Source organism: Oncorhynchus kisutch, linkage group LG24, assembly GCF_002021735.2.
Source record: "Oncorhynchus kisutch isolate 150728-3 linkage group LG24, Okis_V2, whole genome shotgun sequence".
NCBI classification, from domain to species: Eukaryota; Metazoa; Chordata; class Actinopteri; order Salmoniformes; family Salmonidae; genus Oncorhynchus; species Oncorhynchus kisutch.
This window is the reverse complement of record NC_034197.2, coordinates 37333480-37350915: the sequence shown is the minus strand read 5'-3', so window position 1 is coordinate 37350915 and position 17436 is coordinate 37333480. Positions and strand designations below refer to the sequence as shown.

The window sequence follows — 17436 nt, the reverse complement described above, 5'->3', positions numbered from 1 at the left end:
TCCACATTGACTCTGTACCAGTACCCCCTGTATAGAGCCTCCACATTGACTCTGTACCAGTACCCCCTGTATAGAGCCTCCACATTAACTCTGTACCAGTACACCCTGTATAGAGCCTCCACATTAACTCTGTACCAGTACCCCCTGTATAGAGCCTCGTCATTGTTATTTTATTGTTACTTTTTATTTATTTTTTAAATTCTTTTGTTTAATTTGTATTTTTCTTAACTCTATTTCTTGAACTGCATTGTTGGTTAAGGGCTTGTAAGTAAGCATTTCACGGTAAGGTTGTTGTATTTGGCGCATGTGACAAATAACATTTGATTAGATTTTTGTTCCGTACGCACTCTGCTTAGCGGCTTGCGTCTCTGCTCAGCTTGGCGACGTAGGGGGAAGGAGATGCCTGTGTGATTCTCTGCTCAGCTTGGCGACGTAGGGGGAAGGAGATGCCTGTGTGATTCTCTGCTCAGCTTGGCGACGTAGGGGGAAGGAGATGCCTGTGTGATTCTCTGCTCAGCTTGGCGACGTAGGGGGAAGGAGATGCCTGTGTGATTCTCTGCTCAGCTTGGCGACGTAGGGGGAAGGAGATGCCTGTGTGATTCTCTGCTCAGCTTGGCGACGTAGGGGGAAGGAGATGCCTGTGTGATTCTCTGCTCAGCTTGGCGACGTAGGGGGAAGGAGATGCCTGTGTGATTCTCTGCTCAGCTTGGCGACGTAGGGGGAAGGAGATGCCTGTGTGAATACCGGATCTTTTTTTCTGCAGTGTTCTTGAAGATCACTCCAAACCCACACGCTGCAAAAGTGTGCAACTGCAGCCTGCAGTTTGGGGTGTTCCTGCATCTGCCGGAATGGCCCCCCTCTCGAGCGTCCCATTGGTTCCTGTATGAAGACCCCACTCTCGAGCACCCTATTGGTGCAGTCTTTCGGATGAGACGTTAAACGGGTGTCCTGGCTAAATTCCCATTCTGGCCCTCATGCCATCATGGCCACCTAATTATCTCCAGCTTCCAATTGGCTCATTCATCCCTCATTATTCCTCAGGTCATTGCTGTAAATGAAAATGTATTCTCAGTCAACTTGCCTGGTAAAATAAGGGTAAAATAAAATAAAATAAAAATTCCTGCAGGAACATTCCCCATTGAGCATGATGACACCTTCATGCTTGTGACCATGTTTCTTTCTGTGGCTCAAAATGGAAATAAAAGTATTATCTGAGGTAGACAGTGTCCTTCGCTCCAGCCTGCCATTACCAGACACTGGCTGGGGGGGACACACACACACACACACTCTGTGTACTAGCTATAGCTTTGCTACCATGGGTCATCCCAGCCTCTTCTTCTTCCGTTGGGTTTATTGGTGGGTGACATCCAACTTTATGGTGCATTACACCTGAGAGTCCAAAATGTTCACATTTCCATATCATAAAACTATATTTTATGTACAGTGAACAAGATAACATGGCGTCATACCCTGGGTTGTTCTGAATGAGCCTATGTTTGTCTATTGTGAAGAAAAGTTACAGTGGAACACGCACCTGAATATTTGCACAGCAAAATGGTTGATCTGTTTCTCTGAATTAGGGGCCTCCCGAGTGGCGCAGCGGTCTAAGGCACTGCGTCTCAGTGCAAGAGGTGTCACTACAGACCCTGGTTCGATTACAGGCTTTATCACAAAAGGCTGTGATTGGGAATTGGCCCAGCGTAATCCGAGGTAGGGTTTGGCCGGGTTGCTGCACCAATACCATCAAAACTATAACCCTCCCCAAAACAACTAAAACCTGCACCTTAAATCAGAACACATCCTTGAGTAAGTAGGGGGTGTTAAAATGACATGCCATGGAACATGGTTTGGCAGGCAGGGACACTGTGGAATGAGGATTCGGAGCCTGGGTAACAGCCCCCTCCTGTACCCACTACCCATTCCATTCTCCCTCAGTATGGAGGGCAAGTGGGGACAACCACCTCAGGAAGACAAGAGAGAAGGACATCTTTCTCTGGTGTGTAATATCACATCAAGTACTGACCAGGGAAATACTTTTAAAAAACATTATTCTTTATTGACATGTTAAGAAAGACACCATTTTGCAGCATAAGGATAGCTTGACTTTTCTTTGGGCAGCCAGACAGTGTTGAACTCACCAGACCATGGAGCTCAGGCCCAGACCCACATCATCATAACACCAGACCAGACCATGGCTGAGCCCTCCGTCTGTCTCCCCTGAGAGGAACAGGAAGTCGAATAAATAGTCTTCCCTCCTTTTCTTTCCCACAGAGCAGAGTGCATATTACACTATCATCACACGTACTTCAGCATTCAGTTACACACAACATTCACACTCATGTTGTGTGGCTGGTGTCTAGGTGTGTGTGTGTGTGTGTATAGTGTGTCTGTGTGTATGTGCATGGTCACATAGATACGATCAGTTGTACTTTTGTACACATTTTTAACACTATACACTGGTTGTTGAATATTACAATCGTTTGTAACTTCAAATGACTTTGTAAAAATAAATATTGGTCCATTTCAGTAGACTATGTCGTGTACACGGTTTCCTGTCTCACACTCTTTCCTGTATCAACCTGTCTCACACTCTTTCCTGTATCAACCTGTCTCACACTCTTTCCTGTATCAACCTGTCTCACACTCTTTCCTGTATCAACCTGTCTCACACTCTTTCCTGTATCAATCTGTCTCACACTCTTTCCTGTATCAATCTGTCTCACACTCTTTCCTGTTTCAACCTGTCTCACACTCTTTCCTGTATCGACCTGTCTCACACTCTTTCCTGTATCGACCTGTCTCACTAGACCGTCCTGATCCCTCTTCCATTGAGCCGCGTGTCTCTCCTCCAACCCCAGACAGCAACCTACTCATCCAACCTACACTTACCTCAACCCTCCACTCATCACAAGACTATCTTTGTCATCCGTGCCCAGACATATACCTTGTTCACTGAATAAACGGAGACTAACTGAACCAATGCAGCCATGTTTGATTAGAGACCGTGTTCAATTGCGGTGCAGAAAACGCCGACACAGTACACAGCTATAGACGATACTCTATCACTGACCTGAACACGTCTGTTTCAACGGTGAGTCGTGAGTATAGGTGAATGTGCTTTGTTGAGATGAGGACACATATGAACTTTGACTTGTGTGCTTGACAGCAACGGTATGAATAAACAGTTTTACAGACAAGGTTACAAGAAAGGAAAACAGGTTCTTTTACAGAAGCTTTCATGTTTCACAGTATCAATGAAGTCCCCCCCTCACACACACACACACACACACACACACCTGAATGTGTGAGAGCTGTGAAACACCCAGAGCCTTTTCTTGCATCATGAGATTCTGTAAATTCAGAACAGGGCCCTGGACCCCTGTGCAGACAGATCGGGGCCTGGACCCCTGTGCAGACAGAACAGGGCCTGGACCCCTGTGCAGACAGAACAGGGCCTGGACCCCTGTGCAGACAGAACAGGGCCTTGACCCCTGTGCAGAGAGAACAGGGCATGGACCCCTGTGCAGACAGAACAGGGCCTGGACCCCTGTGCAGAGAGAACAGGGCCCTGGACAACTGTGCAGACAGAACAGGGCCCTGGATCCCTGTGCAGACAGAACAGGGCCCTGGACCCCTGTGTAGACAGAACAGGGCCCTTGACCCCTGTGCAGAGAGAACGGGGCCCTGGACTCTAAACACAGCCTCCGAAGTACCTGTATTTCAGACAGACAGTGACAGCAGGAACCACAGCATCTGGTCAACATCACCATCATCCTCAGCATTCAGTCATTTCTACCACTGCCATTATTGCTTTGAATATTTGTTTAGAGAGGAGTGTGATTTCTGGTCCTTCATCTCTTCTAAGAAATTATACTATACATGCCGTAAGGCAACACAATACAGAATGACAATGTCCTCCTGGAAAAATATGTACCCCTCAATGGTCTGTGGGATTTATCAATAAATAAAAAACAACCTGTGTTAGTCCTGGGTATCATTCCAGAGCCTCCCCCTCCTGTCTCTTTCCTCTAGGCCTGGGTATCATTCCAGAGCCTCCCCCTCCTGTCTCTTTCCTCTAGGCCTGGGTATCATTCCAGAGCCTCCCCCTCCTGTCTCTAACCTCTAGGCCTGGGTATCATTCCAGAGCCTCCCCCTTCTGTCTCTTTCCTCTAGGCCTGGGTATCATTCCAGAGCCTCCCCCTCCTGTCTCTTTCCTCTAGGCCTGGGTATCATTCCAGAGCCTCCCCCTCCTGTCTCTAACCTCTAGGCCTGGGTATCATTCCAGACCCTCCCCCTCCGGTCTCTTTCCTCTAGGCCTGGGTATCATTCCAGAGCCTCCCCCTCCTGTCTCTAACCTCTAGGCCTGGGTATCATTCCAGATCCTCCCCCTCCTGTCTCTAACCTCTAGGCCTGGGTATCATTCCAGAGCCTCCCCCTCCTGTCTCTTTCCTCTAGGCCTGGGTATCATTCCAGAGCCTCCCCCTCCTGTCTCTTTCCTCTAAACGTTGGACACAGCGTCTCGCGCCTGCCGGATCCCGTACAGCCACTTGATGACACGAGCGTTCCTCTCGATGATGGAGATTCCGTAGGGGACACGCTCCCCGGGTCGGGCAGGACCCTCCTCGCCATCCACATCCCCTTGTTCCCGCGCCTGCTCACACTCAGAGCTAGGGGTGCTGGCGCTGCGCAGCTTGGACACAGACACAATGTCTGAGCTGGCCCTGGCGAAGCGCTCCACTCCCCCCATGCCCTCTACCTCCTCTGGGTGCAGGCCACAGTAATTGAAGAAGCGCTCCAGGTCGGCTGTGGCTCGTGAGTACCGGTCGCTCAGGTCAGACTTGGAGCGGTGTAGGGAGGGGTGTTTCCGGGCCGAGCCGGGCCGAGACCCCCTGGAGCTGGCTGAGGACAGGCGGGTGAAAGCAGGGGAGGCTGGGGGCATCACGCCGGCCCGGATCAGCATGGGGCTGGGAGGCAGGCAGGTTGGGGGAGAGGGTAAAGCCTGGGTGGGGGTGAGAGGCTGGGGCTTGGCCTGCTGTGAGGGTGGTGGTGATGGGGCCTGGAGCTGAGCCACCTGGGGCTGGGAAGTTTGTCTGGGCTTGATCTGAGGCTGAAACTGGGTCCTCTGGGGCTTCCTCGGCTCAGCCTGGGGCCTCACATCCACCCTGCGCACCGTCACAGAGTTAGGAGAGCTGTAGGGCGCTGGCACCCCCACCCTGATGCCCCGTGCTGGGACAGGGGGCGGCCGGTGGCTGGGCTCGGCAGGGCAGGTCTGGCTGTTGTTGTTGTTGAGGGGAGAGGAGGTGGAAGAAGAGGAGGTGGTGGAGGAGGAGGTGTTGCAGTTATTAACAGGTTTAAGATTGCTCCTCTCCCGGTCAGCTGAGAGACCATTCTCCATGCTGTTCCCCCCAGATGAAGGAGAGGAGGTGTAGGGCGACGAGGGGACGGAAGATGGGGAGCAGAGAAGGGGTCCATCACACACATTGTTGATGAGGTTGTTGAGGATCTCCAGGTTAAGAGGTGGTCCCCTCCGCCACCCTATCCCTCCTCCGTTCTCTGAGACGGCAGGCCGCCGGGGAGCCTTGCGGGCCGGGGGGGCGTTGATCCGACACTGCAGCATCATGCCCGGGGACAGCAGAGGCTTGCGGATGATGGGTGGTTTGACAGGCTCCTGCCTGGTGAGCACCACCTGCTGGCTCTTCACATACTTGGCCTTGTCCGCCTCCAGACGCTCCACCGCGCTCAGCTTACGGGCTCCAGGCTCCGCGGGCCGCCGGAAGTAGCCGGGTCCCTTGTTGAGGATACGGAAAGGCATGGCTGAGGTGAAGGGGACCCCCGCCAGACGGCCGTCTGAGGGCCGGAGGGTCTCTACAGGCATTCTGGAGCTGTGAAGGAGGAACAGAGCGTTAGGAAAAGAGGGTGAGACGGGGGGGGGGGGGATACCAGAGAAAATAGGAATCTTCTATTCCACCTTTTACCCCCCAGTCTCCTATTCTCCCTCCCACCCAAGGCCTTTAACTATCTTACTGGCTCGTCTGCTGCTGTTCGTCCTGCTCTCTTCACGTCGTTCCTCTGGTCTATTGTCTGTCCTCTTCGCAGTCTTCCTCACTGAAAGGCTTCTTGTGGGACAGAGTCACCATGGCTCGCACACCACATCAGTCCGGCTTAGTGACCCAACGGGGGCATATCCTGGGGTGCTGGTTGGTCCCTTTAACTAAATCACACAGCAGAAAACTGTCAGACTGTCTGAGCGACTAAATCTCCTGATCCAGCTCCGTCTGTCCGGTCCTCCCACTATCCTCAAACGCAGCGGATCAACTGGCAGCTCCACAGATTCCCAGGGTCCCCGGAGTGATGCTCCAGCAGGGCTCCTGGAGAGGAGAGACAGAGCGAGGAAGACTGTGTCAGACCGATAGGACTTCCTGTCCTGTTTGTTACTGCTCCACATTAACACAAGCACACAGGAGCACTCTAAAGGAAAGGAGAGCAGACAGCCCGGCTTTAATATGCCATCTGACTCCTCCCCTCCTCCACCCTCTGGGTGACAGGGTCCCACAGCAGCCAATCACAGGCCAGACATGGAATCTCAGCAGGGCAGGGAGGAGGGGTGGAGGGTGGGAGCTGCACTGCTATTGGCTGTAGTCAAAGGCTTGACCAATTGCACCCCTCCCCCACTGACAACAAAACACAGACTGACACAGACACACACAGATTTTCATTCAAATTAAATTACTTGAAAGGGAGAATAAATCATTTTTTAAAGGAGAGAAAGTGGGAAAAACAGCTGAAATATTTTACATTCAGTTGCATCAAACACTGCAGGATCTTATGAAAACATTTCAACTTCCTCAAATACTCCACTTGTTCTGCTCTTTGTTCAACACCACAAGACAGACAGTGAGAGAAAGTCTTTGTGATGAAATATGGGCAGGTCCAACCTGTCAAGGCAGATGATATGAAGATGATTTATATCCCCTCCACAACACCAAACCTGATCCTCTAAATCCCAGTACAACAAACACTCTGGCACACCACCACCTCTTCCTGGTAACGATGAGCCCTTTTTTAATACTCCTAATGCATGACTGGAGAAAAAAGAGAATTGTTCCATTGCTGTTCTGGTCTCACAGCAGATTACAGCTCTCATCCACCACTTAGTTCTCCTCTTTTCTTCATCCTCAGTTTCAGAGGAATTGAAAAGCAATTCCGTTTATTTTGTTTTTTTGTCTTCACACATCTTTTTTTAATTACAGTTACACCATCAAACACCCGGATTACATCACACTAAGTTCTACCGGGTTCATCTCATTCACCTTCGTCATCGTCATTATCATCATCAACATGACCATATTCATCCGTCAATTTTTTTATGAATCTTTTTAAAGCCTTGCTGTCTCCCAGAGCCCATGTAGCATCAGAGAGAGAAAGCAGGGCCGGCTGGTACCAGGCAGCTCAGACTACTGTAATTCACCTCACACTGCTCCTCTGTATGTGACAAACTAAAGAAGAACTCTCCACCCAAATAGACATTAGAGTCCCAGTAGTAAAATCCTTCGCTAATCTAGCTACATCCTGTATTAAAATAATCATGTGAAATATCACATGACCCTGATTCTACCAATCAGGAGAGAGGACAGAAGAGGACAAGTTACTGTATGTTGAAGCATGGGGAGATGACAGAAGAGGACAAGTTAGGGTGAAGCATGGGGAGATGACAGAAGAGGACAAGTTAGGGTAAAGCATGGAGAGAGGACAGAAGAGGAAAAGTTAGGGTGAAGCATGGGGAGAGGACAGAAGAGGACAAGTTAGGGTGAAGCATGGAGAGAGGACAAGTTAGGGTGAAGCATGGGGAGAGGACAGAAGATGACAAGTTAGGGTGAAGCATGGGGAGAGGACAGAAGAGGACAAGTTAGGGTGAAGCATGGAGAGAGGACAGAAGAAGACAAGTTATGTTGAAGCATGGCGAGAGGACAGAAGAGGACAAGTTATGTTGAAGCATGGCGAGAGGACAGAAGAGGACAGGAGAGGACAAGTTATGTTGAAGCATGGAGAGAGGACAGAAGAGGACAAGTTATGTTGAAGCATGGGGAGAGGACAGGAGAGGACAGAAGAGGACAAGTTATGTTGAAGCATGGAGAGAGGACAGAAGAGGACAAGTTATGTTGAAGAATGGAGAGAGGACAGGAGAGGACAGAAGAGGACAAGTTATGTTGAAGCATGGAGAGAGGACAGAAGAGGACAAGTTATGTTGAAGAATGGAGAGAGGACAGGAGAGGACAGAAGAGGACAGAAGAGGACAAGTTATGTTGAAGCATGGAGAGAGGACAGAAGAGGACAGGAGGGGACAAGTTATGTTGAAGCATGGAGAGAGGACAGAAGAGGACAGGCTATGTTGAAGCATGGCGAGAGGACAGAAGAGGACACGTTATGTCGAAATGTAGATGTCAGTCCCCACACAGAAAGGACATAATCATGATATTGGCACATAAAACAAGGTTGAATTGTCTCGTGTAGCTCAGTCTCTCCTCACACACTGCTGTCCCGAAGAGGCAGGTCTTTTAATAGCTGGCCCAGGCAGGCTCTCTAGTGTCTGGGCTTTACCTGACCCAGTCATCATTCACATCCAGAGCTACTGTGGAGCCATGATGCAGCCCTACAGGCCCACAGACATACACACAAGGACAGGACACTGTCAAACACAACAACACGGCAGCTTCTGGTCAAAGGCAAGACAAGTCTCACACAGACAGTGATCATTCCAGAACACACTCAACCCAGATTCTTGTTCAGACGAGAGACTTAGTACCCCCCCCCCCTATCTCCTTTTCTCACTCCTGACCTAATCAACTGCCCAGTTAACTGGCACATTCATGCTATTGTGTGATTAGCATTCTTGTATGGTTAGCATACTGGGTGTAATCACACCAACAAATTAGTCTCATTGTTCAGGTGGTAATTAGGGTAAACCTCTCCTGTTCCTGGTGATAAAACAGAGGGTTAATCTTTTCTCCCTAGACGGTGCCGTTGCCTCCTGCCCATTCAAACCCAGCCTAACTGATGGTGTTATCCTCAAATCCACTCGCTTTGTTATCTGTGGCCCCAGCCAGCAATACGGCCATGAATACCAAATACTGTGCACTTAAGAAGGGAGGTGTCGAAACACAACCCACCAACACAGACCAACAACTACCCACCCATCTTCTCCTGAAGCAATGGCTAGTGGAATTCAGAGGTAGATAGGTAAACACATGGTCTTTTTAACCCCCAAACCAATGGCCCGCCAGAGTCTCACGTTGATACATCTCTAGTGTTATTGTGTTTCTATCAGGACAGTGACACTAAAGACTTGGGGTGAACAGGATCAATAAGCTCTGCATCATTCAAAGCTGTTGTTTTGTGTGAAGGTGTTAAGGTACAGAGTTAGCCATTGTTATGTAAATGCAGGGTGAAAAGTGGTATGGAGGGGGGGGGGACTGGTGGAGCTAAACCCCCTGTGGACCTAGTCCCTGGTGGACCTAATCCCTGGTGGAGCTAAACCCTGGTGGACCTAATCCCTGGTGGAGCTAAATCCCTGGTGGAGCTAAATCCCTGGTGGAGCTAAATCCCTGGTGGAGCTAATCTCTGGTGGAGCTAAATCCCTGGTGGAGCTAATCTCTGGTGGAGCTAAATCCCTGGTGGACCTACCCCTGGTGGAGCTAATCTCTGGTGGGCCTAATCCCTGGTGGAGCTAAACCCTGGTGGACCTAATCCCTGGTGGAGCTAAATCCCTGGTGGAGCTAATCTCTGGTGGAGTTAAATCCCTGGTGGAGCTAATCTCTGGTGGAGCTAAATCCCTGGTGGACCTAATCCCTGGTGGAGCTAAATACCTGGTGGAGCTAAATCCCTGGTGGACCTAAATCCCTGGTGGAGCTAAATCCCTTGTAGAGCTAAACATAGAGACACTGAGATCTGCCATTTGTCCACATTAGCCCACGAGAACAAACAAATTAAAAGAGAATAGTTCAAAAGCCCTCATCATCAGTCACGATGTTGACACAGGCTTTGTGACGTAACCTTTGCCCTCAACTCTGCTTCACCTGCAAACGACTGACGATTAGACAGTGTTCCACATATTCCTAAATTACCATAAAACATCTATAGTGCTCCAACTCAATCTATCATCATACTGTTCACAACAATTCATGTTCCTCTGAAATTCCTAAACCTAGGGCTCAGTCCCCAGCCCTGCTAATCTTAGGTAACACAGTATAGACAATTCCACAGGCCTTTACTGTGGTAGTAAAACTCAGCCTAAGAGGAGAGAGAAAGGGAGAACAGAGCAATGAATGCATTACAAAGAAATGCAGGCACGGGCGCAATCACAAACATATCCATAGTCAGCCAGCCAGTCAGTCAGCCAGTCAGTCACCCAGTAATCACAGAGATGTGATTCTGGAGGAGAGAGTGGCCAGGCTGAGTCACCAGCTGGTGCCTCCTTTTGGCTTTGCCAGAGAACCCACTTTCCCACTTTCCCCCAGACACACAGATCTCAGTCATCATCCAATGATTAACCCCTGGAATCCCAGGTTGTTTCGCCATAGGCAGGCAGAGAGCCTCTCAAAGTCCAAAGTGTGCAGGAGAGAGTGGGGCAGTTTGTTTGTTGTAACTGACGGCCTGAGCATATTACGACCTCTACGGTGCATTAGAAAATATTCAGACCCCTTGACTTTTTCCACATTTTGTTACGTTACAATGGATTACATTACTATTTTTACACATCAATCTACACACAATAACCCACAATGACAAAGACAAAACAGGTTATTAGAAAAAACCTTACAGAGCTTGAGAGGATCTGTAGAGAAGAATGGGAGAAACTCCCCAAATACAGGTGTGCCAAGCTTGTAGCGTCATACCCAATAAGACTCGAGGCTGTAATCTCTGCCAAAGGAGCTTCAACAAAGTAATGAGTAAAAGGTCTGAATGCTTATTTTAAAAAAAAACTAAAAATCGACTTGTGCAGAAATGTCTGAATCTGTTTTTGCTTCATCATAATGAGTTAAGGCTGTAACGTAGCAACATGTGGAAAAAAAGTCAGGGGGTCTGAATACTTTCCCAATGCACTGTACACACTAGTCTATACACAGGCTGGCAACAGAGACCACCAGCCAACCTGTGGATCTGACTTAAAGCTACATTATCCCAGTTCGGTATTACAACTGTCCGAACTACATCATTATCAACAGCATGATCCGTTTTCAACATTCTCATTCTGAAATGCATGGTTGCTGAGTGTTTACACTTCAATTCTTCCACTGCCATACATACTTTCACCCGACTAAGGCGAGAGACGATTGTCTTCGAGCAGAGTTGCCATATGTTATAATCAAGGCCAGTATTTTTAGGAACATTCCAACAACAATGAGGCCACAGGGAGCCAGAGACGAGAAGACACAGACAGAATGGATGGTCTCTGTGTCTTCATGGATAGAAGTCTCCACAGGCGTTGTTTTTTTTATAACATTTGTTCAGCAAACTTACAACAAATGTATCTAGGTTAGTTTCAAATGGAATGTGCTTCTGGTTAATATAAATGTCACTTACATGTCTGGAGTACAAAAAGTTATTTCCATTGAGTCAAAGTTTGGTTACCTCAACTAACAGAGACCAAAGCCTCCTACCATAAAAGCACACAGACACAAACCACGTCTAAACTCTGAATGTTTGATCTGCTCGTTCTGACAGTCCTAGTTGACTTACTTGTGAGTGTTCACCAACGGAATCTCCAGTGGAGTCTCAAGAGCCCTAGAACAGAACACTCCCTGGGACACTGAAGATTCCTCTCGTCTAAGTGAAAAGCTGGCTATGAGAATGTAGATCATGAGTCTGCGTCTTGTGAGCATGTGCTGAGTGCTGTCTCAAGACAAGCCTTTAAAAGGCTGGCTCACTCCTCCTCCTGCTCTCACTCCGCCCTACGTCATGAATCAGGAAGAGCCATGCAGGACGTAAGGACTTTTACTCTCAGCCACATGACATCCCTTCTACTTTCTGACACTCTCTTCCCCGCTTCCTTTTAAAAGGTTGGACACATTTTCCTCGACCTGTGACAGATGACCAAGGGAATGGTGCCACTGTGCCAGGCTAGGATTTCAGTACACTGTCAGTCAAACTGTCATTTAGTGCAGGCATTCCTTTTATCCAGCATAAAACCACCTTCTTTGTCCCTAACAAACCCCATGAACAAACAATATGAACTCTGACCTATTATATGGGCATACACGTTCATTCCAGTTGAAACACACCTCTGGTCTGCTGGACAGGAAGTGACATTTACATCATAGAAAAGGATGGGTAAAGGAAAGAAAATCATGTGCAAATGGGTGAGGATATCCTGCCGAGCCAGCCTGATAGGCCTGAATTACAGCCTGATAGGCCTGCGTTACAGCCTGATAGGCCTGAATTACAGTCTGATAGGCCTGAGTTACAACCTGATAGGCCTGAATTACAGTCTGATAGGCCTGCGTTACAGCCTGATAGGCCTGAATTACAGCCTGATAGGCCTGCGTTACAGCCTGATAGGCCTGCGTTACAGCCTGATAGGCCTGAGTTACAGCCTGATAGGCCTGAGTTACAGCCTGATAGGCCTGCGTTACAGCTTGATAGGCCTGCGTTACAGCCTGATAGGCCTGCGTTACAGCCTGATAGGCCTGCGTTACAGCCTGATAGGCCTGCGTTACAGCCTGATAGGCCTGAGTTACAGCCTGATAGGCCTGCGTTACAGCCTGATAGGCCTGAGGTACAGCGGTAGACCTACTGGGAACACCTGGAAAGGACTGTGCTCTGTCCAAGTACATTCATACCAGCGGCTTTATGGCTTCCTGTGAGACAGAGCTTCTCTTCTACAGTTCAAAACACACATCTTGCTTATTTATGGGAGACTACATGTAGGGTGGAGTGTTATTTTTCTGACACAGCACAGTGAAACTAGCACCGTCTTTCCACTTAAACACCGGCTAGCTGTCTGCACTCTGCAGCGAAAGGTCAAGAACACAAACACTACAATAATATAATAGCCCCATATGTCATCATGATTTAAAGACATCAAGTCAGTTGATGTTAGGACAGTATCCCTCCACATAACATCCTGCACTGTCTCAGTGTCCCATCAAACACAGAGAACAGCAGAACTGCAGAACCAGTCAGATCACAGAGAACAGCAGAACCAGTCAGATCACAGAACAGCAGAACCAGTCAGATCAGAGAGAGCAGCAGAACCAGTCATATCAGAGAGAACAGCAGAACCAGTCAGATCACAGAACAGCAGAACCAGTCAGATCAGAGAGAACAGCAGAACTGCAGAACCAGTCAGATCACAGAGAACAGCAGAACCAGTCAGATCAGAGAGAACAGCAGAACTGCAGAACCAGACAGGAGACCAGAACTGCAGAACCAGACAGATCACAGAGAACAGCAGAACCAGTCAGATCACAGAGAACAGCAGAACCAGTCAGATCACAGAGAACAGCAGAACCAGTCAGATCACAGAGAACAGCAGAACCAGCCAGATCACAGAGAACAGCAGAACCAGTCAGACCAGAGAGAACAGCAGAACCAGTCAGACCAGAGAGAACAGCAGAACCAGTCAGATCAGAGAGAACAGCAGAACCAGTCAGATCACAGAGAACAACAGAACCAGTCAGATCACAGAGAACAGCAGAACCAGTCAGATCAGAGAGAACAGCAGAACCAGTCAGATCACAGAGAACAACAGAACCAGTCAGATCACAGAGAACAGCAGAACCAGTCAGATCAGAGAGAACAGCAGAACTGCAGAACCAGACAGATCACAGAGAACAGCAGAACCAGTCAGATCAGAGAGAACAGCAGAACCAGTCAGATCAGAGAGAACAGCAGAACTGCAGAACCAGACAGATCAGAGAGAACAGCAGAACCAGTCAGATCACAGAGAACAGCAGAACCAGTCAGATCAGAGAACAGCAGAACCAGTCAGATCAGAGAGAACAGCAGATCAGAGAGAACAGCAGAACCAGTCAGATCACAGAGAACAGCAGAACCAGTCAGATCACAGAGAACAGCAGAACCAGTCAGATCACAGAGAACAGCAGAACCAGTCAGATCAGAGAGAAAAGCAGAACCAGTCAGATCAGAGAGAACAGCAGAACTGCAGAACCAGACAGATCACAGAGAACAGCAGAACCAGTCAGATCAGAGAGAACAGCAGAACCAGTCAGATCAGAGAGAACAGCAGAACCAGACAGATCAGAGAGAACAGCAGAACTGCAGAACCACACAGATCACAGAGAACAGCAGAACCGGTCAAATCACAGAGAACAGCAGAACCAGTCAGATCACAGAGAACAGCAGAACCAGTCAGATCACAGAGAACAGCAGAACCAGTCAGATCAGAGAGAACAGCAGATCAGAGAGAACAGCAGAACCAGTCAGATATGAGAGAACAGCAGAACCAGACAGATCACAGAGAACAGCAGAACCAGTCAGATCAGAGAGAACAGCAGAACCAGTCAGATCACAGAGAACAGCAGAACTGCAGAACCAGACAGATCAGAGAGAACAGCAGAACTGCAGAACCAGACAGATCACAGAGAACAGCAGAACCAGTCAAATCACAGAGAACAGCAGAACCAGTCAGATCACAGAGAACAGCAGAACCAGTCAGATCACAGAGAACAGCAGAACCAGTCAGATCACAGAGAACAGCAGAACCAGTCAGATCACAGAGAACAGCAGATCAGAGAGAACAGCAGAACCAGTCAGATCAGAGAGAACAGCAGAACCAGACAGATCACAGAGAACAGCAGAACCAGTCAGATCAGAGAGAACAGCAGAACCAGTCAGATCACAGAGAACAGCAGAACTGCAGAACCAGACAGATCAGAGAGAACAGCAGAACTGCAGAACCAGACAGATCACAGAGAACAGCAGAACCAGTCAAATCACAGAGAACAGCAGAACCAGTCAGATCACAGAGAACAGCAGAACCAGTCAGATCACAGAGAACAGCAGAACCAGTCAGATCACAGAGAACGGCAGAACCAGTCAGATCACAGAGAACAGCAGAACCAGCCAGATCACAGAGAACAGCAGAACCAGTCAGACCAGAGAGAACAGCAGAACCAGTCAGACCAGAGAGAACAGCAGAACCAGTCAGATCAGAGAGAACAGCAGAACCAGTCAGATCACAGAGAACAACAGAACCAGTCAAATCACAGAGAACAGCAGAACCAGTCAGATCAGAGAGAACAGCAGAACCAGTCAGATCACAGAGAACAACAGAACCAGTCAGATCACAGAGAACAGCAGAACCAGTCAGATCAGAGAGAACAGCAGAACTGCAGAACCAGACAGATCACAGAGAACAGCAGAACCAGTCAGATCAGAGAGAACAGCAGAACCAGTCAGATCAGAGAGAACACCAGAACTGCAGAACCAGACAGATCAGAGAGAACTGCAGAACCAGACAGATCACAGAGAACAGCAGAACCAGTCAGATCAGAGAGAACAGCAGAACCAGCCAGATCACAGAGAACAGCAGAACCAGTCAGACCAGAGAGAACAGCAGAACCAGTCAGATCAGAGAGAACAGCAGAACCAGTCAGATCACAGAGAACAACAGAACCAGTCAGATCACAGAGAACAGCAGAACCAGTCAGATCAGAGAGAAAAGCAGAACCAGTCAGATCAGAGAGAACAGCAGAACTGCAGAACCAGACAGATCACAGAGAACAGCAGAACCAGTCAGATCAGAGAGAACAGCAGAACCAGTCAGATCAGAGAGAACAGCAGAACTGCAGAACCAGACAGATCAGAGAGAACAGCAGAACTGCAGAACCACACAGATCACAGAGAACAGCAGAACCAGTCAAATCACAGAGAACAGCAGAACCAGTCAGATCACAGAGAACAGCAGAACCAGTCAGATCACAGAGAACAGCAGAACCAGTCAGATCACAGAGAACAGCAGAACCAGTCAGATCACAGAGAACAGCAGAACCAGTCAGATCAGAGAGAACAGCAGATCAGAGAGAACAGCAGAACCAGTCAGATATGAGAGAACAGCAGAACCAGACAGATCACAGAGAACAGCAGAACCAGTCAGATCAGAGAGAACAGCAGAACCAGTCAGATCACAGAGAACAGCAGAACTGCAGAACCAGACAGATCAGAGAGAACAGCAGAACTGCAGAACCAGACAGATCACAGAGAACAGCAGAACCAGTCAAATCACAGAGAACAGCAGAACCAGTCAGATCACAGAGAACAGCAGAACCAGTCAGATCACAGAGAACAGCAGAACCAGTCAGATCACAGAGAACAGCAGAACCAGTCAGATCACAGAGAACAGCAGATCAGAGAGAACAGCAGAACCAGTCAGATCAGAGAGAACAGCAGAACCAGACAGATCACAGAGAACAGCAGAACCAGTCAGATCAGAGAGAACAGCAGAACCAGTCAGATCACAGAGAACAGCAGAACCAGACAGATCAGAGAGAACAGCAGAACTGCAGAACCAGACAGATCACAGAGAACAGCAGAACCAGTCAAATCACAGAGAACAGCAGAACCAGTCAGATCACAGAGAACAGCAGAACCAGTCAGATCACAGAGAACAGCAGAACCAGTCAGATCACAGAGAACGGCAGAACCAGTCAGATCACAGAGAACAGCAGAACCAGCCAGATCACAGAGAACAGCAGAACCAGTCAGACCAGAGAGAACAGCAGAACCAGTCAGACCAGAGAGAACAGCAGAACCAGTCAGATCAGAGAGAACAGCAGAACCAGTCAGATATCACAGAGAACAACAGAACCAGTCAAATCACAGAGAACAGCAGAACCAGTCAGATCAGAGAGAACAGCAGAACCAGTCAGATCACAGAGAACAACAGAACCAGTCAGATCACAGAGAACAGCAGAACCAGTCAGATCAGAGAGAACAGCAGAACTGCAGAACCAGACAGATCACAGAGAACAGCAGAACCAGTCAGATCAGAGAGAACAGCAGAACCAGTCAGATCAGAGAGAACAGCAGAACTGCAGAACCAGACAGATCAGAGAGAACTGCAGAACCAGACAGATCACAGAGAACAGCAGAACCAGTCAGATCAGAGAGAACAGCAGAACCAGCCAGATCACAGAGAACAGCAGAACCAGTCAGACCAGAGAGAACAGCAGAACCAGTCAGATCAGAGAGAACAGCAGAACCAGTCAGATCACAGAGAACAACAGAACCAGTCAGATCACAGAGAACAGCAGAACCAGTCAGATCAGAGAGAAAAGCAGAACCAGTCAGATCAGAGAGAACAGCAGAACTGCAGAACCAGACAGATCACAGAGAACAGCAGAACCAGTCAGATCAGAGAGAACAGCAGAACCAGTCAGATCAGAGAGAACAGCAGAACTGCAGAACCAGACAGATCAG

General features: G+C 48.6%; 1 protein-coding gene across 2 annotated transcripts in view; it reads right to left on the bottom strand.

Moving 5' to 3' along the window:
* Positions 1 to 2031: 2031 nt before the first annotated feature.
* Positions 2032 to 17436, bottom strand: part of LOC109869562 (protein FAM110A-like) — a 31806-nt gene continuing 16401 nt past the window's right edge. The window contains exons 1-3 of one of the 2 annotated variants that reach the window (XM_020459786.2): positions 11737 to 11888; positions 6025 to 6368; positions 2032 to 5882 (exon numbers count right to left, since the gene is read on the bottom strand). In XM_020459786.2, coding sequence (XP_020315375.1) covers positions 4499 to 5875 — 1377 coding nt within the window. In that variant the 5' untranslated portion in view covers positions 5876 to 5882; positions 6025 to 6368; positions 11737 to 11888 and the 3' untranslated portion in view covers positions 2032 to 4498. Of the gene's footprint in view, positions 5883 to 6024; positions 6369 to 11736; positions 11889 to 17436 lie in introns of those variants that run through there. The other variant, XM_020459787.2, reaches the window with a different exon arrangement.